General features: G+C 39.3%; 1 protein-coding gene across 9 annotated transcripts in view; it reads right to left on the bottom strand.

Moving 5' to 3' along the window:
• Window positions 1–1,566: 1,566 nt before the first annotated feature.
• Window positions 1,567–26,501, bottom strand: part of GAPT (GRB2 binding adaptor protein, transmembrane) — a 41,723-nt gene continuing 16,788 nt past the window's right edge. For 2 of the 9 annotated variants that reach the window (XM_058434082.1, XM_058434085.1), the window contains 4 exons: window positions 25,109–25,231; window positions 14,012–14,141; window positions 12,219–12,281; window positions 10,472–11,658 (listed from right to left, as the gene is read on the bottom strand). In XM_058434082.1, coding sequence (XP_058290065.1) covers window positions 10,894–11,367 — 474 coding nt within the window. In that variant the 5' untranslated portion in view covers window positions 11,368–11,658; window positions 12,219–12,281; window positions 14,012–14,141; window positions 25,109–25,231 and the 3' untranslated portion in view covers window positions 10,472–10,893. Of the gene's footprint in view, window positions 1,869–8,861; window positions 9,172–10,471; window positions 11,659–12,218; window positions 12,282–14,011; window positions 14,142–14,351; window positions 14,509–14,957; window positions 15,059–25,108; window positions 25,232–26,501 lie in introns of those variants that run through there. The other 7 variants (XR_009211807.1, XR_009211808.1, XR_009211809.1 and 4 more) reach the window with 7 other exon arrangements.

Below are 26,501 nucleotides of genomic sequence, written 5' to 3'. Positions count from 1 at the left end.
CAGTCTGGTCTCAGACTCCTGGCCTCAAACAATCCTCCCTCGTCTGCCTCCCAAAGCACTGAGATTACAGGTGTGAGGCACCTTGCCCAACCCATATTTACTCTCTCTACAGACGTGCATGGTGCATTAGGAATGGAGGAAACAATTAACTACATCTTGGTTAGAGCTGAGGTACATATTTGCTTGATTATTGTTTGGCTTGCATAACGTCTGAAAAGATAATACAACTAGGGCAGCTGTTTCACTTGCTCAACATGCAAGACTCTTTGCAACACTGCCTTTCAGCAGGCCTCTTTCATGACTATATGTCCCCTGCCTAGCCCTTGTAGATGTCTGAGTTTTTAATTTTTGACAGAATGTTCTCTTTTGATTACAATCAAAGAGATTATATGACTCCATCAAAGCCTTCTTTATTTGTACATCTCTTCATTTGTCCTTTTCTAAATTTTCACCCTCCCATTCACTTTTCTTATCATCCTTCAAACTTTTGCTCTAAGCTTTAATTGGCTGTTCTAGTAAATTAAACAGAAATTATTGCTTTGCTATAGCATTTTCATCATTTCATTTTAAAAGGACACTCACCTGGGCATATCACAATATTCGCCTTGATTTTTGTCTGGAACAAAGAGACTGAAGGTAGCTTTCAGACCCTCTTCATGCCAGCTTGGAGAAGATATTTACTTTGTCACTAATTGTTCATTCGAATATGCTCTTCAGTGTTCTTATTGCAATGCAGTTGTTATAAGCATATTTGCATCCCTCTCTCTTCCTCTCACCAGGAATGTTCCTCTTCTGTTGGTTATGTTTTTCTCTTATCAGATAATTGAGTTTAAAGTGTATATAGTCTAGACAAATACTGCCAGATGAGACAAGATGACAAAGGAGTACATTTTAAGAAATAATGACCAGAAGAGGACATATTGTACACCACTCCACTCCTGATTGATTGCCTTCATTACACAGCTCCAGCAACACGAAAGCCACATGCACTAAGAAATCTGTATACTCTGCTCTCTTACGACTATCTTTACTTAACATTTGGAAAAATCAGCATCATTTCTAGGTGCAGGGAAGAAAACGTCCAGGTAAAATAGAGTAGATAAAAAACAAAGGTCCTAAGAAATGGGATTCAAAAGGGTGTTATGAGGAAGACTTGAGTTTAAAAACAACAAACAAAACAAAACAAATACATTTTGTATTTTTACAGTCAATAGAATAGCAGCAAGATGTACTGAAAATTACCTTGGAGCCAGGAGCCCTGAATTCTTCTTCTTTTTAAGTAATTACTCAGTAGCGGGATTGCTGGGTCAAATGGTAGTTCTATATTTAGTTCCATACTGTTTCCCATAGAGATTGAATTAATTTACATTCCCACCAATAGTGTATCGGCATTCCTTTTTCCAGGAGCCCTGAATTCTGATCTGGGTTAGTCATTGATTCAGTGTGTGAACTTAGGAAAGTCACATAAACTTTCTGGCACTCAGTGTTACCATTTTCAAAATAAGAAAGTCAGTCTAGATGATTTCCAAGTTATTTTCTAGATTCAGAATTCCATGATGCGAAGACAAAAGATACTATCATCTACTAATAATACTATAAAAAAAAACTCGAGTAAGTCAATCCCATCAGAATGCCTGGGTTGAAATATTGCCTCTATTTCTTATTCACTCCAAGATCTTTGGTCCAATTTTAACTTCTTTCAGTTCAAATCATCTCGCCTGTAAAATGGGAGTATTAACAGTATCTGCGAGATGGAATTGTTGGTGAATTAAGACAGATACTTCACAAAAGCCTAAATACGGTGCTGGTGCACAGAGGGCACTCCAATGCGAGGCATTTAATGTGAACTGTGGTCTTCCTGGAAATACCTAGGAAGAAAAACACCAAACATAAATTTGTATTTTTTTAAATGAGTTTCACATCTCCTAATATGACATTTTAAAACTCATTTGTTGACAGATCAAACCCACCTCATCTTATCCCTCTTCTGTGTCAGTCCAGTTTAGTCTAGGGTGGAGCTGGGGACGTGAGCCTGAGGCAATAGCTAAACTCTGCCCTTTACTGAGTCTCAGTCTTACGCTTTTGACAGCCTCTTGGCTGCTGGGGAGTTCACCTCAGACCCAGGTAGCCACTGTCTCCGTCACTAACAAGAATTTAGAATACATGTGACAATGGATGATCCAACATCCATAATTTGCAGAGTCTTAACTATTCTCTAAAGCCAATCTGTCCTTTCAAAGGGAAAGCACTCCAGGACCACCGAGCTTTGGTTTCCATGGCAACAATGTGGGTCAATAGCTGCAGTTACACCTTCACCAGCCTTGATTGCATTTGGCAATTTACCATCTTCTGTGCTTCCTTTTGTTTGAGCCTCTCTCATTTGCTTAATTCCCTTCTCTATTGGGAGAATCTTAAAATGCAAAACTACAGGAGCTGAATTTAAACTAAAAGCTGCAGAGGCTTAAAGAAACACACCTCTGGAGAGCACTATTTATCTTATAACTCATTGACGTGTGCTTCTTGATATCAAGTCTTACGTCCTCAACTTCAAAATCTTGCTTCCCATATTCTATTGCAGCTCGGAAATTCTTTGCTTGCAATGCCTGGTGGGTTTTTTTGGAAAAATCAGCAGCATTTCTGCCTTCTCAGACCATATTCTGATATCATGAATGTCACAATTACTAGGATAAAGTCCAAATTCCTTAACCTCTTATTTAAAGCCCTGAATCATCTGAGCTTTTCTCACAGCTTACTGCCTTCCTCTTACCCTTCTTTTACACATGATGCTCAAGTGTTTACTTTCTTTCAGATTCTTGAACACGCCCTATGCTCTGGACCCTCGCACGTTTTCCTCCCTTATTGGAGGACCATTCTCTCAGCCTCTACCTGGCTATCTCCTGTTTGTCCTTCAGATATCAGTTTAGGTGTCACTTTCCATGGGAAAGCTTTCCTACACCCTGGCTTTGGTCTTTCGTTACACCATGTGCTTCCTTATTGTACCATTATTGTACTTCAGTAACCCCTGTAAGTAGCATACCTCTTTTGTAGTTTGTGAGCATTCTGAGTATTGGGGCAGCGTCCATTTCTCCACCCTTCACCCAACAACCCCACTCCTGAATCCCCAGTGCCCTCCTAGGCCTTGCTACGTCATAGGCATTTGATAAATATTTTTTACATGACTGAAAGCACTTTTCCATGCTAGATCATCTAAGCCATTTGCTGGAAGTCTCCTAATCTTGATATTCTGCAACCTCCTTTCCATCCCACTATGGGTGTCCACTAGAATGTGCTTTTGATTCAAGATGTATTTGCAGTCTTCCTATTTTTTACTGATGTCTTAGATATTCACTGATACTCAAAGTGAAAAAATTCCAAAATTCTTGATTGTTTTCTTTTTCATGACATATTCCACTGAACATCAATTTTTAGGTTCTGTTTAATACAAAAATCCTAAGAAGATTTAAAAACAAGCAGTAAATGAAAGTGTTGAGTTCAATAAAATAAATGGCATTACTAAGCCATGCACCTGCAGTTGTCAAACAAGTCCTCTAGCCTGCTGCCTAGCAGGCCCTGGACCCCTTCTTGCTACTACATACACAGTGGTGCATTTTAGAGCCCCTCACTCAGAAGCCAGGGAACAGGAAAGACACACTGTTTTCCAAATGTGACACTACCTGGCTTCAGGGACTAGGAATCGCAGTCACACACTGTTTGTTTGAGTCAGGTATTGATGTTGAAGATGCCACTACTCAGGACAGCAGTCCCCTCTCGTGGTTTCACGTTCCTAAGTTTCAGTTTTCAGTGATCAACAATGATCCATATGTATTAAGTGGAAATTTTCAAATAAACAATTTAATAAGTTCTCAATTGTGTGCTGTGCTAAGTTATGTGACGAAATCTTGCCTCATCTCACTTTGTCCTGCCTGGGATGTGAATCATTCCTGCGTCCAGCATCTCCATGCCATAGATGCTCCCTGTCTCTTTGTCAGTGAGTGACAGGCTTGGTTACCAGATCGACTGTCACAGTTTCACAGTGTTGGTGTTCAATTCACCCTTATTTTACTTTAAAATCACCTAATGCGCAAGAAGAGTGATGCTGGCAATTCAGATATGGCAAAGAGAAGCTGTAAAGTGCTTTTCTTCAGTGAAAGGTAAAAGTTCTTGACTTAAGGAAGAAAAAACTTGTATCCTGAGTTAGCTAAAGTCGATGGTAAAAATGAATTTCTATCTGTGAAGTTTTGAACAGAGTATTGTCATAATTGTTCCATTTTATTATTGTTGTTAATTTATTACTATGCCTAGTTTATAAATTAAACTTTATCATAGATACAAACATATAAAAAAAATATAGTGTATATACACATCCACTGGAGGTGCAGTAACATTTTCCCCATTAATAAGGGAGACTACCATACTTGGTATACTGATACCACGATATTTTGAGGTTGATGTTTATGACACTTGAACATTTTGAATGGTTAAATTTTTTAAATTGTTATTAAGTAAGCTATGCAATGGATATCCTCCCTTTATCTCTGAGTCTATTCCATCACAGTTCCATCTCTATTTCTGAGTGACACCCCAATCTTGACCCGAATCCATTTGTTTGGCCCATGTTGGTTTTCAGATGTCTGCAGGATATCAGGTAAAAACAAGTAGTAGATGCTGAGCTATATGGTTAAATGCTTCAAAAAAATATTGGAGCAGAAGAGTTCAAGTACAAATGTCTTGATCACTGAGAGAAAGAGGAATAGGAAAAGGAGCTGGGAACCAAGGAAAGATCATGAAGAACCACTCCACTGAAGGTTGTACAAGAGAAAAGGAAGCTTCAAAGGATGCTAAGTGGGGAAAAAGAGGGAGCAAGAGTACAATGCCAGAAAGTGATCATGTAAGGTAAGCACTAAAAAGTAAATATTAGACTTGTCACTCTCTGAATTTAAAGAAAAAGTTATTATGGCTTAGAATAGCAGTTTAACATGTGTCTGCTTGGGCTGCTATAACAAAAGACCATGGATTGGGTGCCTAAAACCATAGACATTTATTTATTACAGTTCTGGGGTCTGAGAAGTTCAAGGTCAAGGTGCTGGCTGATTTGTTTCTTGGTAAGAACCCACTTCCTGGCTTGCAGATGACTGCTTTCTTGTTGTGTCCTCACATGGTGCAGGGAGGTGGGGGCAGGGGGTGGTGGAACAAAGGGAGGAAGAGAGAGAGAGAGAGAGAGAAAGAGAGAGAACTCTGTTCTCTTATAAGAGTACTAATTCCATCATGAGGGCTGCACCCTGATGACCTCATCTAAACCTAATTATTAATTCCTCTCAAAGCCCCACCTCCAAATACCATCACGTTGGGAAGTAAGGCTTCAACGTATGAATTTCAGAGAACACAAACGTCCAGCCCGTAACAGTGTGGATACAGGCATCACCTCCCCTTTTTGATTTCCTTCTTTGAGCTCTCCTCCTTGGAGCCCAATATCTTAATCTCCCCACAGGCCCTGGTCAAAGCAGTAACTGAGAGGTTGTAAAGCAAGGCTTTCAATGGGCTTATCAGGGGTCCAATTGTTGTGGAGATCAATAATAGGGTGAGAAGTGAAGTATAAGGCAAATTGCAGTAAAATGTTTCATGTTGGAGGCTGAAAGCAAGGTCAAGACATCAGGTGCTCATTGTTGCTGGATGCTGGCCAGTCTTGGACTGGATGTAAGTCATGGAATGTGAACACACCTAAGTGTGTCTGTAACAAAGTCATACTCAGTATATTCGATGCTACTGTCTCTTTTCCCCCACCCCCAACATCCTTCCTTTTACATTGTTTGCATTGGTTCCTCTTTTAAATGGTATAACCCACACAAGAACTGCTGCTTTCAACTGATGCAGACAGACTTTATCATCTTTATTTCTTGTGAACAAACTTTACTTTTGAGATTTTGAGAAGGCAAAGAAATGCTGTAATAAAGAATGCAGTTAAGAGATAGGAATTTGAAGGCGAGAGAAAGATAGAGTTAGAAAGAATGGGAAGAAAGAGGAGGAGGAAGCATATTGATGAAGGAGGAGAAATGAGAGAGGGAGGGAGAGAAGATGAGAAGACAGGATAGAAGAGGGGGTGAAGATGGAGGGTATGTATAGTAAAAACAGAAACTTGAATGATGTATTTCTTTATTCCCCTCAGCAACTGATAAAGAACTTACAATTAATTTAAATAGGAAGTCAAGGTAAGAATTAGGTAAAGAACCATTGACTAAATACTTCTTTTACTATCTTTTCTGGTCAAAGAGAGTAAACAAAGGTCAAATATTCACTACACCTCTTGTTAAATAAAATTTATGCGAGTCCATTGATTAGATTAGCGAGCTTCTGCACTAGATTCCAACAGACCAAATCTAAATGGAGTCACTCAGGCCAAAGCTCCATCCCACCGAACTGAAACTTGTTTATCTGACTTTCTGAGACATCAGGAGAGAGATAATAGCCAAATCTCCAAACAGACCATTTTTAGCCTGCATGATAAGGAAGTCCCCTGTGCTTCAGTAATTGCAAGAAAAGCAACCTAAAGCAACCTGATGTTAACCAATCCTCTTTTTGTATTATACTGTTTTATCATCCTTGCTTAAGTTGCCTTATAAAAACGGACTCTTCTGCCAAGCCCAGTGGAGTACCTGTTTAAACCTTTAAATGGGATGCTGCCAGATTTATGAATTTCTAACAAAACTAGCTCAATCTTTAAACTTAATCTATTGAAATTTCATCTTTTGGCACTTTGGATAATCAATTATAATGGACAAATGTCAATATATCACATATTTTACAACATAAACCACTATTCTTAGAGATCATAGGAGTTTACTTCTTTTACATTTAAGCTTTTACATTTACATTAGACTGGAGTGGCTGTAGTGCAGATAAACACATTGACAATGCTGCCCATTCTTCAAGGAAATAGCGCAGGACTTACTGATGAACTCAGTGTGTGTGTTTGGTAGGGAAGGGGTAAGACTGGGAGTGTGGGAAAGAGAAGAGTATACAGGGATAATTGCAAAGTGCTTTACAGAGATGAGGAAGACTTACAGAAGGAACAGTTTTGGAGGCCGTGTTAAGAAAGAGTTGAGCTGTCAATGATAGAAAACTACACTGAGTGGGCTTGGACACTGATAGTCCATTCATTTCACCTAACAAGGAACCTGCAGTTAGGCTTTTAATGGCTAATATCAGCTCAATGATGCCATATAGAGATCTCCTCATTGGCCACTCTTTCTCGACCACCTTTACCAGAGTCTCCTCATTAATTTATCCTCAAAATATTACAATTTCTGAAAAATTTCTAGATTCCTCCCTTTCCTCCTTTCTTGATTCCCGACTCTGTGCTCCCCCTGGTGTCTTCCCAGGAAATGGCATCCATCCTTATTCCTGTAAATACCAGCTAAATGCTCATGACTATCAAATTTACATCTCCAGCCAGGACCTCTCCTCCAAAATCCAAATGTGCACATACAACGGCAAACTGGATATTTCTACTTGGGTCTCAGGACATATTTCAGGAAATGTCAAAATAAATATGTTCAAAACTGAGTTTTGCCCTGGTCACAAGAATTAGAGGTTGACTGAGTCACATTCTATTTTCAGCTCCACTTTTCTTTTTCTGCCCACTCTATGAGGTTACCGAAGGTAAAAATTCAATTGTCCATGCACTCCTACACCAGATGGTGTCTGTGTGACACAATTGTGAGCAATGAGATAAGTAGATACCTCCTGGTGCTGCTCTTTCCCCTCATTTCTTCTTCATGGCTGAAGAATGAATAGAAGGCTTAAAGATTCAGCAGCTATATGGTGGCCATGAGGCAATAGAGATGAAGATAAAAGTTGAAACACTAAGGGTGGCAGAGAGGAAATAGAGAAAGAGCCTGGGTCTTTCTATATGATATAATTCAGCTGATGTTAGCCATCAAATGCCTAACTGTAGCCTCCTTGTTAGGTGAAATAAATGGAACTATCAGCGTCCAAGCCCCTAGAGTGTGGTTTTCTGTCATTAGCAGCCCAACTCATTCCTAACTGATGTGGCCTCCAAGCCTGTTTCTTTAAGTCTTCCTCATCTCCGTAAAGTACTTTGCAATTATCCCTGCGGACTCTTCTCTTTCCCACACTCCCAGTCTTACCCCTCCCCTATCAAGCACACACACTGAGTCCATCAGTAAGTCCTGTGCCATTTCCTTGAAGGACAGGCAGCACTGTCAATGTCTTTACTGCACTGCAGCCACTCTAGTCTAACTTAAATGTAGAAGCTTCTTAGCTGTCCTACCCACTTCCATTTTGACCTCTTTCCGGTCACTTCTCAACCCAGTAAATCTTTTAAAAAATGCTAGTGTCATCATCACGTCTCTGCTTAAAACCCTTTACTGATTCCTGTTGCACCTATAATAGAGTCAAAGCCACATAGTAAGACTTATGAGAAGCTCATGGTCTCCTATTCCCTCCTTCACCAACCCAGCAGGTGTCACTCCAACCCTTCCTCAGGAAACTCCAGCCACAATGGCTTCCTAGAGCACCATAAATTCTCTTAGGCCCCAGATTCCTTTCATGGATGGGTCCCATTCTTACCCTCTGCCCATCACATTTATTATAGCTTCCTTCTGCCTTCAAGTCTCAGCTTAAATGGTCTCCAGTGAGGCCTCCTTTGACCACCCTATTAAAATTAAAACAGTCTTTCCTACCCAACCCCGTTGCTTTCAAAAACAGAAAGAATTTTTTACAAAACACCTACCACCATTTTGATATGTATCATTCGGGGTCCACTTAGGGAAATAGAAGCCATATCAATTTGTTTTAACAGAGAGAATTTAATATAGATAATTCGCTAAACAGGCATTGGCAGGATGAAAAAACAAAAAGGGGACACAGGTACCACAGAGATAGTAACTGTAACAATCTTGGCTGAGAGTTACCAGACCTCAGAGGAGGAGCCCTGCCAGGCTGGGACGCAGAAATCTGAGGATGCCACTTGTCTCCTGCACCACTTCAGGAGGTTGGAGGAGAGTCTGGCTGTCAGAGTCTAAGGGAGGGTGCCACCTGGCTGGTGCTGGTGCTTCTGACAGGTTGCAGAGAAGCTGGTCCTGGGAGTGATGGAAGAAACTAGAAAGCTGCAAACAACCAGTGACGCTGGAGTAAACCACATGGCAATAATTCCTGCAGGAGCAACAGAGAGAATAGGCAGGAGCAATTCCCTGTTGCTTCCTATTGCCTTTCGGTCTTCCTTAGTGCCCCCTATTGGTAGAGAATAGAATGGATCCACCTGGCAAAATAAATGTTTGCAGAGGCCCAGGTCAAGCAATTCAGAGGAGCAAACAAAAGAGTGAATTCAGAGATGAGCTATCACAGCTTCACGACCAGCATCGTATTCATTTGTTTACTATCTTTTCTTTCCTACTAGACTGTATGTGTTCAGGATCCATGTCTCTCTTTTTAATATTGTAACCCCTCCACCAACCCATGTCCCTCGTGCACAGCACAATAGCAAGTAGATAGAAGACACTCAACAAATATTCCTCATATGGATGAATAATAGATGAATTTATTAGATTTTTTCTCAAAACTACTTAGCAAAATGTACAATTCTATTCTCATCAGTAAAACATGAGGCAGTTTCTTTTCATTTAGGTGGAAATTTAAGACATTTTCATATGAAGCTAGGTAATAAAATGCTGTGGCAACATTCATATGTTTAAATGTCCTAAGAATTGAAGAGGCATCAAAACTTATATCAGAAACTAAAAAGGTAAATGCGAGTTTGGAGTGATTCAGGAGACATGTGGAAGAACTTATGATCTGAAGCAGGCTTGAGAGAGGAGGCAGAAAAGCAAAGCTGTGAAGGAAGGATAAGTTTGGCAGGTTTTGAGATGATTCTGCTGAAAGCAAAGAAAGGAGAGATAGTAAGAGAAGTCACTGGAAAAGTGAATTGGAACCAACTGTAGAAAACCATAAATTTTGGAGTTCAAATTATGGGTATTATGTCTTTTGCAAAGAGGGGGCATTAAAACATTTTAAGCAAGAGAAATGATGTGGCTGTTAGGAATATTTTCTGAAGATAAATCTGGCAACACCATCGGTAATTGATTGAGTGGGTAGAAATTAGAAGCAGGAGGACCAGTTAGGAGTCGATGACAATAATTCTGAGCCAGATAAAGATAATGGTAGAAATAAAGGAAAGAGATAACAGGTTACATTTAGAAGGAAGAATCAATATAACATAATACAGATTTAGTCTGGGGCAAGGAGGATGGGGCAATGGAACTGGGCTGCATGTTCCATTGTGATTTTATCAACAAAACATTAAAATGAATTAATCCACAGCGATACACATAGGATTCAGAAAGGTGGAGATAGAGCAGAGACCATCCACTTATCAGAACTTGATTAAGAATGGCATCAGTACAATAAAAATCACAGTGAATTATTTTTAATATTTCAATTTTTATTTTATGTTCAGGGGTACATGTGCAGGTTTGTTATGTAGGAACACTTGTGACTTGGGGGTTTGGTGTACAGATTATTTCATCACATGTGTACTAAGCATAGTACCTGATAGTTTTTTTTTTTCCCTGAACCTCTCCCTCCTTCCACTGTCCTCCCTCAAGTAGACCCCAGTGTCTGTTGTTCCTCACTTTCTGTCCATGTGTTCTTATTATTTAACTCCCACTTCTAAGTGAGAATACGTGGTATTTGATTTTCTGTTCCCGTGTTAGTTTTGTTCTTTTTTTATGGCCGCATAGTATTCTATGGTGTATGCGTACCACATTTTCTTTATCCAGTCTACTGTTGATGAACATTTAGTTTGATTCCATGTCTTTGCTGTTGAAAAATTACAGTGAATATTTATCATCCAATAACAAAAATCAATATTTTGAAAAGCTAATATGAATCTGGAAGAATGTATATATCTTCTTCTTGAGGAACTTCAGAAGGACGAGGCTTCTGGAAGTTATAATAGTCAGAAGATGTCTCATTTCCATAGATATGCTCCTCGAAATTAGACTGCCCTGTGTTTTCATATAGTTCCTTATCGGTTTTTCCTTTAGCTTTGGGAGGACCTGCTTCCACATTTTCATAGTTGTCGTCTATGTTATTTCCCTTGACAGCAGATTTGTGGTCTTGGGTTTCAACTGAGATTTTATGCCTTAAGCCAATGATGCGGGGGCTCAAGAATGTTTTAGTACAGGCTTTTCTCCTGCTGCTTCTCCTTTGCAAAAACCTTGGTAAGGTAAATCGTGTGGCAACATGGTGTTTCCAGCGCCAAACACACCCAATCCCACAAACCACTAAGAGTAAAAGAAGCGAAATTCCTACAGAAATGGCCACTAAATTATTTCCACAGATTTTCAACATTTCTGTACAAACAGTGCTGTTTAGTGGTTTGGCGTTACCCTTAATGAATTCACAATGTAATTCTTTGTAGCCTAGTATTATTCAAAAATGAGTTTGGAAGCTCTTTTAGGCATTTTCCTTTTCAGATCTGGAAGAACATTATCTGGTAAAGTCCTGATGCAATTAGAGGAGAGAGTGTATAAACTTATTTTTGGAAGATGGCTCTCTTCGTATGTGATGCTCTTCACATTACAGCCATTAATGTATAATTGTACTGTACTGGGGGGATTTTATTCCATTCCACTTCCTTTTCTGTTAATGAATCACAAAATGAAGCAGAAATGAGTGGAAGATGACAGCAGAGTAGAAAACTCAAGAAAAAGAAGGTTGAATGATCTGCCATCCAGAAACCTGCTATAAATTAAAAATATGTTAATTGCATACTTATTATCTAACATAGAAAAATTATTGATTTTCACCAATGCATTAAACACCAGCATATAGCGAGCTTCTGCTTTTAATACAAAATATACTACCTGTTGTGATGAAAGGAAAAAGCGTTAGAAAGATCCTGTCCCTGCCCAAGCCTGAGTGGTTTTATCACTTAGATCTCCACATAGTTTTTGACAATTAGGATAACAATTTTTAAGTGAAAGATAATGTTCTGAGCACAATAGAAGAAATGGGACATGTACAGACATGTGCAATCATCATTACCTGTCACCTCCTCTGTGAAGCCATGCTTATCCTTTTTTGGAGCAGGCAGAGGCCATGTCTTTTTCTTAACCCTTCCTTCCTCTGTAATCTCATATTAATGAGTCCATTCTCTATTATAGCGTGATAACCTATATGAGAGAGAATTGTATTCTTACTTGGTAATGGTGGGCAGGGTTCAGGTCATTTCATCTGTATGTTCCCAGAGAACGGCAGAACACCTAGCACAGAAAATGCATCCAATCAATATTTATTGAATGAAATAATGCATTTAAAAATGACTGCAAATGCCAGCATCTAATTGCTTAAGATGATAGTTTAAAACTCAAGGGTGTAGTTTATAATTAAAACATGAAATAAGATCTTTAAAGTAAACCAATGTATTTTCAAAATCCTTGGTATCACAGGTTTTCTCATAGCTTTCAGAAAATAACTTCCATCCAAGATGATTTTACATTGTTTTCTGTTGATGCTTTAAAATAGCAAGGAGGCAAGAAAGGGAAGTGTTCAACTGGGCTGCATGTTCCATTGTGATTTTATCAACAAAACATTATTACTGCATATTTTCAGTCTAGACATAGACATAGATCCAACAGTGCCTGTGAAATGATTATTATCATCTATGGAATGTTATCATCAATAATGTTTGGTTAAGAACTTCAGCTTTTAAAAACTGTTACAGGGATTATCTCATTTAATCCTATAGCTGCTATATGTAGTGGGTACTATTCATATCACCATTTTATAGATAAGAAGAGAGGGTTAAAGAAGTTAAGTAACTTCCTTACAACCAAAATGTGACTGAATAAGAATTCAGGTAAAAATTTCCCCAAAATATTATTTATCCAAATGTCTGTAACGTGCTACTGAGTGCATCAGTCAGTAAATTTGTATAGCTTGATTAGCTCTGAGGTTCTCGAAGGTTGGAAATCATGTATTATTTACCTTTGTATTACCAACGCCGGCATTAGACACAGAATGACTAATCTATTAAACATTTGTTAATGAGTGAAGTAATCTCCTTATGGGATGATAATAGTAACAATGAGAAGAAAAATAGAAATTCACAAAGTGGTGCTCTGTTTTCAGTGAGTGTTCATGAAAAGTTTAATGGTAATGAACGTTCATAAATTTGTCCAAGGTTAGAATATATTAATACGCAAATATTTAATTTGACATTTCATATAACAAAATTAAATAAGATGTGCAGCTAATTTATACAATATTTTGATAAAAATACAGGGACAAGCACCCCAGATGCAGAAACATTTTAATCTCCATGGAATTTTTGGGAGTAATATTGAGGTTGAGAAGTGTGTGGTTAGCCACATAAGATTACAATCTGCAGGGTCACTCCTTTATAAGGCCAGCCGTGCTTGTGTTCAAGGACAAAAGTTTAGCCAAATGACTCTAATCATTAGGACCTCATTTCCTGCCTGAAACAGATGAGCACCAATTATCTGCAAGATATTTTATGGTATACATGGTTAATGATTTAAGAAATTATTTGCCAGAATATTTGAAATAAATTTACAAAATACACTCTAAATATTGATTGAAATTAATCAACTTTTTGAAAGATACTAGGCCTGCAACAGAAGTCACGGTGAGGGCTGAGGAAGGCTAACTATTGTCACTTCTGCAGCTAAGGATAAGGCAATAAATTACTCTCTTAATTTTTAAGAAGAAAAGGCATTTTTACCATCTGTGTTATTCTATGTAGAGTAGGTATTCTGGTACATCCAAAATATTAAAATTGTTTGTCTAAGAGATATTTACCAAGACAAAGACAAGAAGACTTTTTACAGAAAAAGAAATGCATGATTTTCTTTGAAATAACGTCAGAGGAAAAAACCTGTGAGACATGAACAAAGACTTACTATAATGAAAAACATATTTTAAACAATAGCCGTTCAAATATAGTTTAACACTTAAATAATGTTCACTTTACCCAGTTTGAAAGAAGACTCTGTTTTCATTTTGGAAAGCAGTTCCAACAGGTTACCTCATAATTTGACATTTTTCTTAACATAGCAAATTGTTGAGAAACTTCAGGAATTTTCAAGTAAGATAATGCCCTTCTGTTTGGAAACCAGGTAACAACAAAGCATAATCATATTGTAAAGGAACATTAACATCACTCTCGGTTTGTGAATTGGGTTCCCCCTTATAGCTACGTAAGGCATTTTTTCTAAAAACTGTAATAAGAAAAAATCATTGATTAATTAAAGACAAACTTGTTTCTTATAGAGTTTAATCACCCAAATACCTTAAATCAGGTTCTTACTTACCTCAAGATTGGCGTGTCAAGCTCTCTCTTTTGTTCTTTTGGTTATGTTTGAAACCTGCATTGGGTTAGAACTTGTTCCTCTTTTTTCACTTTGGTAGGTTACTTCCTTCTTTCCCTCCTTCTTTCAGGTTATTTAATACTTGCAAAGTTTCCTGGCTCTAGAGGAAGTTAGTATCAGATGCAGCAGAATTAAGATAAATGGCATGAGGTTTTGAATAAGGAAGTCTGGCCCTTCATCTTTGTCAAGTAATAATTTTTTAACTGTGTCAGAAAATAATACGTAAAGCCTACATGGTTTTTTATTTGGGCCATATTTGCAGCTCCCACTTTAATATCAATAAAAGTCACCTCACTTGTACTTTGATTTTTTAGAAAAAGAAATATTTTAATTGTAGTGACACACAGGTCTTGGGCTTTTATTATTATTATTATTATTTACTTGTGTTGCCAGACCAGTCCTCTCTTCAAATATTAATATTATGTACCAATGCTCCCAAGTTATAGCCATACAGGTCAAATCAGTGTCCCAATTTGGGTTTGGAAAATGTTAATGTTCTTTTAAATTTATAAATAGGAATTTCCTAAGTTATGTTTTGAGGCCCACTACCTCTGGTATATGCTAGTAGCTCTTCCATCAAGTAAATGTGGGGAATACTGCTTCCCTGGAGATTCATGGGCATATCAGCATGCTAAAGGCTCTCAGCAGTCCTACAGCCAGCAAACAAAATAAAACCAAATAAGAAAAAGAAATTGTTTAACTTTGCTTAATAATAGTAGTCAGTATGTTCCTAGGACTAAATACCCCAAACCTTTTGTGTAATACTCAGCAACTCTTGGCAACAACCCTATGAGGGAGAAAAACTGTTATTAGTCCTATTTTACAGAAGAGGAAACAGAAGCACATAGAATAATCACTTGCCCGACAGAGCGTGCAGTCTGCCCCCAGCACCTGTGTGCTAAACCACTGCACAGGCTGCCTTGCTAGATTGAGTAACATGCTTCCCACATAGATACCCTTACCAAAAGCATCTCTTGGAGTCCAACTCATGGGAACTCACACAGTGGGAGATGCTGAATTAGACAAATTACAGATGAATTCGACAGATGAGATGACAAAGTAATGGAAAATTTGTCTTTTAAGTTGTATTGGAAGTTTTTGAACCACAGAGGATTAACTTTGCATAAGGTGGTTTTAAAAAAGAGGATTTAGTTACTGAAATAACTACTGGACATTGGAAGGACAGGACGTATGATTAACACCTGCTGAGCACTGACATTATGCCAAGCATTGTGCTAAGTGATGAGGATGCAAGAGTGAATAAGCTCCCTGCAGCACTTAAAGCCAAGTAAGGAGGCTGCTGCACCCATAGAACATTTCAGATCAAAGTGATAAGGCCTAAGAAAGACATGATTATGGAGGTAAAGGAAAGAGGCATCCAGCTCAGAGGGTGGTCAGGGAAGGTAAGACCTGAGCTAAGCCTCATAGAATAAGGTGTTAAGGTAGAACAGTGGTGTCCTGGACAAAAATCTTACAGTGAAGGAGGTTATGAAGTTGTGAAGCTATGAATTTGATGTGCTCCACATTCTCACCACTATATTTAACTGCAGTATTAGCCACCCCTCCAAATAATATACACACTCACCTGTCTAGGCACACATCTGTAAGCAAGGCAATTTATACAATGTTTGTATAAAATTATGATTTTCTCTAGAAGGCAGGACAACTGGTGCTCATTCAGGTTTTGCCCTTTGAACTTAAAAAAGTTGCTTAACCCCTTATTACCTTAGTTTTTCTGAGGGTAAATAAAATGGAGGGAAAATGACTGGCACTTTCCTCAAATGGAATTTTTTTGATGTAATGGATATAATTATTCTTCAAGTTTATAAAAGAAATGCTGTATATATTCAAAATAGAATTATTGCATCATTTTTATTTGTAGCAATTATCTTTTATATCTTCAATTCTATATTTTCCTACTTCCCAATCTTTGGCCTCGCAAAGTACATATTTATTGTCTCCTTTCAGTTTCTTTTTAATCACAGCAGTTATGTCTAGATTTCCTTTTCCTGCTTTTTCTTCTACAGTTATATGGTTTGGGTAGTAAAGGGCTTAAGAGGTAGTTTATTGTTCTGTAGTGTAATTTGGACTGGATCTTTCATCTAAGTAAATCTTCCTCCCCTATTAATTGATGATAGCAACCGCTTTACTTAATTGTGATTTAAGTTCCTAGCAATTTCTTGTGTGTCAGTTAGTATCTATTTCTTTTAACCCATGCCCTTTCTCAGATACTTGAACTGAGTAACATTAGTGATGGTAAAAATGAACAAATGTTTGTGTATGTGAATTTTATTTGAAAGCTTGCCAGACTAAAAGCATCTTTCTGGCTATTTTGGAAGGAGCCACCAAACCCCATGCTACTTGTTAAGGGTATTACGGGAATTTATATTTTAGCATAAAGCATTACGTTACCTCGGAAAGGTAATACATTTAGTAGCTAACAAATTTATTAACACTAATCGGTTTATGAGATTAACCAAAAAGTAACTAGAATTTTAATAGAACGTGTCACTACCTTCCAACTAAAAGTTTTTCACTCTGTGGCCCAAAGATTTATAAAAATTTTAAAGCAGCTGGGCACAGTGGCTCACACCTGTAATCCCAGCACTTTGGGAGGCCAAGGTGGGCAGATCACCTGAGGTCGGCCTGACCAGCTGACCAGCCTGACCAACATGGAGAAACTTATCTCTACTAAAAATACAAAATTAGCCAGGAATGAGGAGTCATTCCTGTAATCCCAGCTACTCGGGAGGCTGAGGCAGGAGAATTGCTTGAACCTGGGAGGCGGAGGTTGTGGTGAGCTGAGATAGCGCCATTGCACTCCAGCCTGGGCAACAAGAGCAAAGCTCCATTTAAAAAAAAAAAAAATTTTTTTTAAAGCAAAAAAATTGAGCAGCTAAAGATGACGAGAGAAAGCATGAATAGGAAGAGGTAAAAATAAAACCATTGTTGCTTTAGTTATGCTTAGGGCCAATCCTGGTAGCAGCTGGCAAACTTAAATCACATAATTTGTAGAGTGTAGGGGATGGATTTTACTGAAATGGATCTCAGATGTTAGTCAAAAGATTCATTCCCAAACTTGAATGTTTATCAAAATCATTTATGAAGTTTTAAACAAATATGTAAATTTCTAGGACCTTGAAGATTCTCCTTCATTACATCTGGAGTGGGGCCCAGAGATCTTTATTTTAAAACCCTAGAACAACATCTAGGAATTTATGGGTAGGAAAACGAGATATTATACAGATTGTGAGGGGAAAGATGTTTATATCTTATTTTACAGTCTTTTGTGTTATTTGATATTTTCCACTAACATGTGCCACTTTTGTAACAAAACAAACTTTAAAGCCTCCCCAAGTGATTCTGATTTGCAGCCATGTTTGGGAACCACTGATACAAATGAACCCCCTGACTGAAGTGCAGATAAGTGATGTGATTTAATCCATAGCCTCCAGCCTAGAAAGCAGAAGCCTGGTCTGGATATAAAAATCCAGTCCCTTCATTCTGACCCAGCACTTCTCTGTTGTACTACAACACTATCTCAGTGCGGAATAGATGAGAAAAACGTACTTAGATGTCTCCTTCAATAGTCTATCTTTTTTTTCTTCTTCTTATATCATGAGGAATTGGGGAGATATACATACACAAATAACAAGAAGTTGGGGAGAAGGAAAAAGGAGAGCAAAATCCATTAGGGTTCCCATAGGAATGAGCTATGAAAAGCATAACCCTATTGGCGGACCCTTTTAAGACATGAAATTTGCCAGCTGGAACACTTCTCTGGCCTAAAATGTTGAACATTATTATGGTTCATTTGACAACTTAGAAAGATTAAATTATGGTCTGGGACTAAAAGAGAATATGCCGAAAGAAAAAGTAAAAAGACCCAGGAATTTCATTCATTGAGTGTACACACTCTATAGAAATAAGTATCACTACTCTTTATAACAGCTTTAAGCATAATAACTCAAAACTCTAGAAATAACCCAAAGGTCTATCAATAGTAAAATGAGTGAGTAAAGCATAGTAAGTTCATGTGATGGAATACTACACAGAAATGAAAAAGAACAAACTATAATACTAATATACACAACATCAGGATGAAGCTCACAAACAATGCAGAATTAAAGAAGCCACGTACACAATACTATACACTGTATGATTCCATTCATATGATATCAAAATTACATAAAACTTATCTATGGATATATGATAGAGGTCAGCAGAGCTGTGGTTACTATAGACCTGGTGATGCATCAGAGAGCCTTCTTGGATGCTGGAAAAGTTCTGTATCTTGATCTTTGTGGTGGTTATGAGATGTATTTTATGTAACCATTCATTAAGCTGTATATTTAAAATTTGTGAATGGTATGTAAGTTGTATTTTAATCCAAAAAGAAATTGGGAATGAATAAGAGAATTCTTATATGTTATAAAAATGGAGGTAATTAGATATATATTTTTATTCATCCAGATTACCATCTTCTTTGGCAAGCTGGTCTACTAGTTTGAGCGAAGGAATTCTGTGCTAAATTTGAGGTAGACTTTAAACTATTTGAATTCTAACTTAATTTGGACCTTCCTGAGCCTCAGGCTTGGTGAGGCTGGTATGAAGATGAATTACTAATGAGTTACTAATGAATATTGAGCTTCAACCCAGTCAAAGCAAGGGGTCCTATTTTCTGAGATCAAAAATATGATCATAAATATTTTGACTTACTCAAAGGATACGTTCCCCCAAGATTACATACAACCCAAAAACATATAGGTGTAAAGCAATTTATACCTATTTCTTTTTAATCTTGATTAAGTAACACAAATGTGAATCTTGCTTTCTTTGTCCATGAGATAGCAATGGATGGGGTATGCGTGAGCTTCCTTCAAATCTACTAAGTACAAATAACAGAAATTGGTCATCAACACAGTCAGAAGAGAATGTTTGAAATTGATTTTCGTGTTTAGTATATACTTCCCTTTAGTCCAATTCCCCTTTTTTTTGGTCATAAGTCTTTCCTAATTGCTATGCAAATCAGATAACATGGAGTGAGGCTTGCTTCAACTTTAGTTGAACAACGCTGTCTCTTCTTCCTTCAGTATTTCCCCTTTTATTCCTTCAGATAAAACTAAATGCACATTGAAGAAATCGAATAACCATTTAATATGCAAAAATTTTTGAAACATTTTACTTCTTCATGAATAAAACTGAAAACTGCATCATTCAGTATTCCTATAGCAGATACATCATTCATCTCAGGCTGTGCATATAATTTCACAGGTCATATAACCCATAAACTATTACAATGACAAGTTTTTTTGTTCATTTTAGAAGAGTTCTGTGAACTAGTACATAAGACACCAAATAAGTCATTGTTTAATTCTGCCAACTTCTTCAGTAAATGTTGAAAGGCATGGTACAACATATTATAATTTTTTTTTTTTTTTTTGAGACAGGATCTCCCTCTGTCACCTGGACTGGAGTGCAATGGCGTGATCTTGGCTCACTGCAACCTCTGCATCCCAGACTCAAATGATCCTCCTGCCTCAGCTTCCCAAGTAGCTGGGACTACAGGCATGAGCCACGCCTGTCTAATTTTTGTATTTTTTGTAGAGATGGGGTTTCACCCTGTTGCCCAGGCTGGTCTAGAACTCCTGGACTCAAGCGATCTGCCCACTTTGCTCTCCCAAAGTGCTGAAATTACAGGCTTTAGCCACCGCACCCAGCCACATATTATAATTTTTACATGACTAGGGATGTTTTGAAACTGCACATGTAGCCGGGCTAGATGAGAAAACTACTGGATTCCCAGGAACTTTTCTCCCACAGACAGCGTCAATCACTATTACCATTTCAAAACTGGCTGCGTTTGGAGGCTAGCTCATTAAAGGAAAATATCACCCTAAACCCTTTGCTTTAAGACCCTGCATGATCTCAGGTGTACACTGATTCCGAGAATCAGTGAAAGGGAGGCAGAGAAAAGTAACAGCTTTAGATCTGCTCTTTTTACAAAATGAGATGGTGCCCTGCGTAATTCTATTTTGGTAAGGAGAAGCAGAGGGTGAAGAAAATAAGAAAACAAACACTAAAAGAGTGGGTAGGGCAGGGGATCTGTCTAAATGGGACCTGATAATCAGGCCCCCGCCTTTTATTCTCCCATAGGAAACATACTTTGAAAGCCAATTCATCTTTAGATGGACACTGGTAAACATTCACCCAGAACTGAGACCACTGGGGTACAGCACAAATGTTTCATGGTCTCAGGTAAGCCAGTGTGATGCTCCTGCTATACCTGCTTTGTGCTTCCACGTAGACATCACCTTCTTCTTGGATATATTAACTATAGATTAGGCTAAAGTCACAATGGTCTTTCTTAAGAGACGTATCACTTACCAGGATATGCTCCTTTTATTAATGTATTAGAATTTTAAGTCTACCTCTGTGTTGTCCTCAGAGTCTATTTCTATCCCTGACATTGATTAATTTGGGCCAGTCATTCAATCACAGAGTATCTCAATTTCCTCATCTGTAAAATGGATTTTAAGAAGTCAAAGATTCTTAGGTCCAGTTGCTCACTGGAATCTCCTGAGGAATTTGTAAAAATATGAGTGCTTAGGTTCCAGACCATAAAAATGAAAGCAAAATCTCTGAGGGTGTAACTCAAGCATTAGTATTTTTTAAAGTCCCTTGGGTATGTAGATGTCCCCTGCTAATATTGTGTGACTCTCTGCAGTACCCTCTTCAGTAAACCACTTAACTCTTTACTTTGGGTTTCTTCATATGAAAAGGGAACTTAAGAGACAGTGTTGCAAGAAAAACAACTGCAAAGTGCTTAAAGTTCATCAGAGGAATATACATCACTAAAAAGAAAGAACCCAGGGCCGGGCGCAATAGCTCACGCCTGTAATCCCAAGAGTTTGGGAGGCCGAGGCAGGCGGATCACCTGAGGTCAGGAGTTTGAGACCAGCCTGGCCAACATGGTGATACCCTGTCTCCACTAAAAATACAAAAATATCAGCCAGGCATGGTGGCAGCCTCCTGTAATCCCAGCTACTCGGGAGGCTGAGGCAGGAGAATCGCTTGAACCGGGGAGGTGGAGGTTGCAGTGAGCTGAGATCACACCATTGCACTCCAGCCTGGGCAACAAAGCGGAACTCCGTGTGGAAAAAAAAAAAAAAAAAAAAAAAAAAGAACCCAGGAATTTGCATACTGGCTAAAATGGCACTAATACTTCACATTTATTGGGCACTGAACATAAGTCAAACATTTCTCTAATCCCTTTACATGGGTTTCCTTTTTTAATCCCCACAACAAGCACGTGGATGAGTATTATTCACTAGTTTGGAGATGAGGAAACTGACACACAGATCAATTGAATTACCAAGCCAAGTTCATACAGCTTATGCCAGAGTTTAAATTCCAACTTGGATCACACAATTTGAGTCTAGAGCCTGTGCTTTTAAGTCTAGAGCCTGTGCATAGTACCTCTGCAGTACTATGAACTACCCTCTTATTTTTACTTTGCTTATCTAAATTCCTATAACGAAGTCCTAGATTAAAATGTGCTTTATTCCAAAGGGGATAAAGTCAAATTCCTATTTATTTCACACCATCCGATCTGAGCTAAAGACAGTGTTCTGACTGTGGAATATTGACGGACTAGAGCAGAGCTCTTGCCCAGGTTTTAAGAAAGTACGAGAGGTTTTAATAAGTAATTGAGGAGATGTAAAAATGAGATGCTGAGCTGTAAGATCATGAAGCTCGTGATTAGAATTTTTGTTCTTTACAGTTCTCAGTTGGGGAGTGACATGCTCAAAACAGGGCTTAAGTATGGGGACCCTTGCTACTATTATGCAGATTCACGGAAACGACCTCATGTTTACCTCTGACTGGACTTAGCGGGCTGCTCCAAATAGAGGCGGCCCACGTCTCTGCATACGCAAGGACATGTCTGTACTCCAGATCACACCATCTCTTGCCTGCACAACTGCAATAGCCTTTTCCTGCTCTTCCTACGCTGGCGATGCTACAACACGTCATCCTTCGGCTGACAGAGAGGTATTTCCCAAATTATAAATCAAATCACATCAGCCCCCCTGCAATAAGACCCTTTACTGGCTACCTATGGTCTTAGAATTAAACCCCAACCCCTAATACAGGCTATAAGGCTCTCCATGCTCTGGCGGCTGCCTCTTGCTATTATTTCCTCCTGCGTCCTTCCCAGGTTGCTAGCCTCCAGTGACCCTTGTTTCCTGCACCTCCTGTGCGCCCAGTTCTTTCCTGCCTTAGGCCCTGCACTAGCTGTGCCCATTACCATGCTGCTCTTCTCCTAAATCCTCCCATGCCTGCATCCTTCTCACTGAGGCTTCCTCTTCCATATCCCCTCCCCAGCGAGGATTTCCGTGACCTGCCCAGTTTGAAGTGCACCCCAACAGATGCTCTCACTCACTATCAACCCATATACACTGTCACGGTCACCCACACACAGACTGTCACTCACTGTCAACTCTACATACATTATCATTCCTGCAGATGCTCTCACTGTTATCACTACACATGCTGTCACTCCATCTCACCTTCACACACATGCCCTCACTGACACCCCCACACAGGCTGCCCCTCTCTGTCACCCCTACCCATGCTGTCATTCACCATCACTCCTACACAGGCTGCCCCTCTCTGTCACCCCTACATAAGCTGCCCCTCACTGTCACCTCTATACATGCTATTACTCCCTGTCACCCCTAAACATACAGTCCCTCACTGTCACCCCTACACATGCTGTCATTCACTATCACTTCTACACATGCTGTCACTCCGTGTCACCCCGTACATGCTGCTCCTGTGACCCCTAAACATGCTGTCATTCACTGTCACCCCTACACATGCTGTCACTTGCTGTCACCCCTACACATGCTGCCCCTCACTGTCACCCCTACACATGCTGTCACTCACTGTCACCCCTACACATGCTGCCCCTCACTGTCACCCCTACACATGCTGTCACTCACTGTCACCCCTACACATTCTGTCACTCACTGTCACCTCTACACATGCTGCCCCTCACTGTCACCCCTACACATTCTGTCACTCACTGTCACCTCTACACATGCTGCCCCTCACTGTCACCCCTACATATATTGTCATTCACTGTCATACCTACACTTACTCTGTCACCCCTACACAAATTGCCACTCACTGTCACCCCATATATATTGCCACACATGGCCACGTTACACACACTGTCACTCCCTGTCACAGCTGCACATGCTCTCACTGTTACCACTATACACATTGTCACTCACTGTTACCTCTACACACACTCACTCTCTGTCACCTCTAAACATACTGTCAGTCACTGTCACCCCTACACATACTCTCACTTCATCCCTATGCCGATTATCATAGTTAGCCCTACACACAAACATGTCACCCCTACACACATCGTCGCTCTCATCTCTGCACATGCTCTCACTGTCACCCTGCACATGCTGGCACTCCCTGTTACCCCACACACACTGATGCTCACTTTCATACCAACTTGTTCCATTTTCATAATAGCTTGTAGCACTATCTAATACTTCGATATTTTGTGTTACTCTTGTCCCTCCTAAACTTAGTGCTAAGTTCATGAGAAGATGGGATATGTCTTTCTTGTTCACTGCTGTCTGATTTATCAGTGTCTGTCACGTCATGTAAAATGGGATCAATAAATGTTGCTTATTAATAAATGAAAAAATAGGGATTATTCTTGGAGAGTAATCTTGGGCTGAAATAATAAACTTTATGGTGTTAAACATAAATACACATCACACACCATATGCAGCACTTGTATGTGTATTTTATATATCTATCTATATATATACACAAGTATTTACACACATACAAATATACATATATAGTTTAGAGGATAACAAATAAGTACACTCAGGTAAAGAAATTGAAAATCACCACTACTTTGGAAACCCAAATTTGCCCCACCCCATGATGTTCTCATCCTTCGTTTCGAGAGTAACCATCATCCTGGTTTGTTTTTGTTAATCATTCTTGTTCTTTTTAAGAATTTGATCATCTAACTGTGTGCCTGTAAATTGTTTTGGAAAACTAGACAGCATGTGCAGGCTTAGCTAGTGTAGAAATGGCAAGATCCCCACTCTTTGATGAGGCTCTCAGGGGAAGTGAATCCACACTGAGCTTTTCCAGCTTGTTGAGAAATTACAAAGCCCATTCTGGGGGGCTCCGAGGTCAGCAGAACAGGTGTGGAAAGTGCCATGAGAAATGCACAGCTTGTCAGGAAGCTGGCAGGGCTGTAGTGTGGACCAGACACTGGATGGCTGATGGAGACAAGGTCAGAGCCAGGGGTTGTTTCATATTTTCTGCTTCTAAGTATGGCCTTTAGGGTTGGTCAAAAAAGAACATTTCTGTGTAATACAAAGGGCTTTCAGCTGATTCAGGCAGCAGAGTGTCAAGACAAGACAACTGTAGGCAAGTATAGGGGCCAGGGTCACTGGGACATTCTGTCCTCAGGTTTAAAAAGGGTGCAAAGTTGGCTGGGTGTGGTGGCTCACACCTGTAATCCTAGCAATTTGAGAGGCTGAGGCAGATGGATCACTTGAGGTCAGAAGTTCGAGACCAGCCTGGCTAACATGGTGAAATCCCGTTTCTACTAAAAATACAAAAAATTAGCTGGGCGTGGTGGTGCCTACCTGTAATCCCAGCTATTTGGGAGGCTGAGGTAAGAGAATAGCTTGAACCTGGGAAGCGGAAGTTGCAGCGAGCGGAGATGGTGCCATTGCACTCCAGCTTGGGCAACAAAAGCAAAACTCCATCTAAAAAAAAAAAATGTGCAAAGTTAGCTTGAATAGGGTGCATTATTTCCAACAAAAACTGTGTCTGATACCCTTTGCTTTGATTGGTTGATTCATTTAATATTTATTTAGTTTTACACTTTGCCTCTAGATTGTCTTTTGGACAGGCTTTATTGCACACATATAAACTCCATTTGAGTTCTTTTGTTTCAAGGGACAGAGCCACAACTCAAACTGACTTACACAAAGTGGATTTACTGACCTATCTAACTAAAGAGTCTATGTGCTTACTTAGTTTCATTGGCAATCTTTTATTTCTCAAACTGCCTGATGAGTACATTGGTATTCATTACAATAATCCTCTTGAATATCTGAAATGTTTCATAATAAACTAACATAAAACAAACATGAAATGATTGGATCCAGGGTTTCAGAAATGTCATCAGGTCTTGGTCTCTCCTTTTTTTGGTTGATTCCCTTTCCTCTAGGAAGCCCCTACAGCTCCAGGCTCCATACACTGGCAGGATAGTAGCAAGAATGCTTGTCCTCTCTACACTTCCAGAAGTCCTAGAGTTGGTCACTGGCCTGAGTCAGGTTCCAAGCCAACTGTTGGAACATCCTGTGGCTAGAGATGTGTGATGCTCTGATGGGTTGAGCCAGGCTCACACACCCACCCTGAAGCTAAGGAATGAGGCCAACAACTCCTCCTTACTCCAAAGCATGGTTTGCCAATGGCTAGCAATGACATTTTGACTATAAGAAGGTGAAGGGATGCTGCATAGGAGAAACACAAGTGACCACTTCAATTCTTGAGGGTTGTTTAAAGGGATAAAGGCAAGACAAAGAGTTCCCTTAAGAGAGAGATAATAACTATTTCTCAAGTTGTCTCCCAAATTCTGTTGAGGACCTAAGGCAGCCCCTAAGCAGAATTACTATCAATAAGTCATAAAGAAGCACCAATATTATGCTATTGGTAGAAGGAAATGGTGGAATTATACTTTTGTCAATAAAACTAGTATTGATACTCTCCACTGTGACTAAGACTCTCTTCTTGACCAAACTCTCCCCAGGCTTTGCTGGGCCTTTTCTCTACTAGGTACCAACCTTGGCCTATGCAGACTTGGAACAAATGCTAGCAGTTTCTCACAGCTCAAGGCCACATCCCTAGGATGACCCTAGCTGCCCCTCAAAGTGTTGCCTGAAAAAACCTCAAAGCTACCAAAAGAATCCACTGTTTGTTCCAGCCAACTCTATCTTCAACTCAACTGAAGATAGAGCCCTTGTCTCCTAG

Source organism: Hylobates moloch, unplaced genomic scaffold (genome assembly GCF_009828535.3).
Source record: "Hylobates moloch isolate HMO894 unplaced genomic scaffold, HMol_V3 SCAFFOLD_23, whole genome shotgun sequence".
NCBI lineage: Eukaryota > Metazoa > Chordata > Mammalia > Primates > Hylobatidae > Hylobates > Hylobates moloch.
This window is presented reverse-complemented; position numbering and strand designations above follow the sequence as displayed.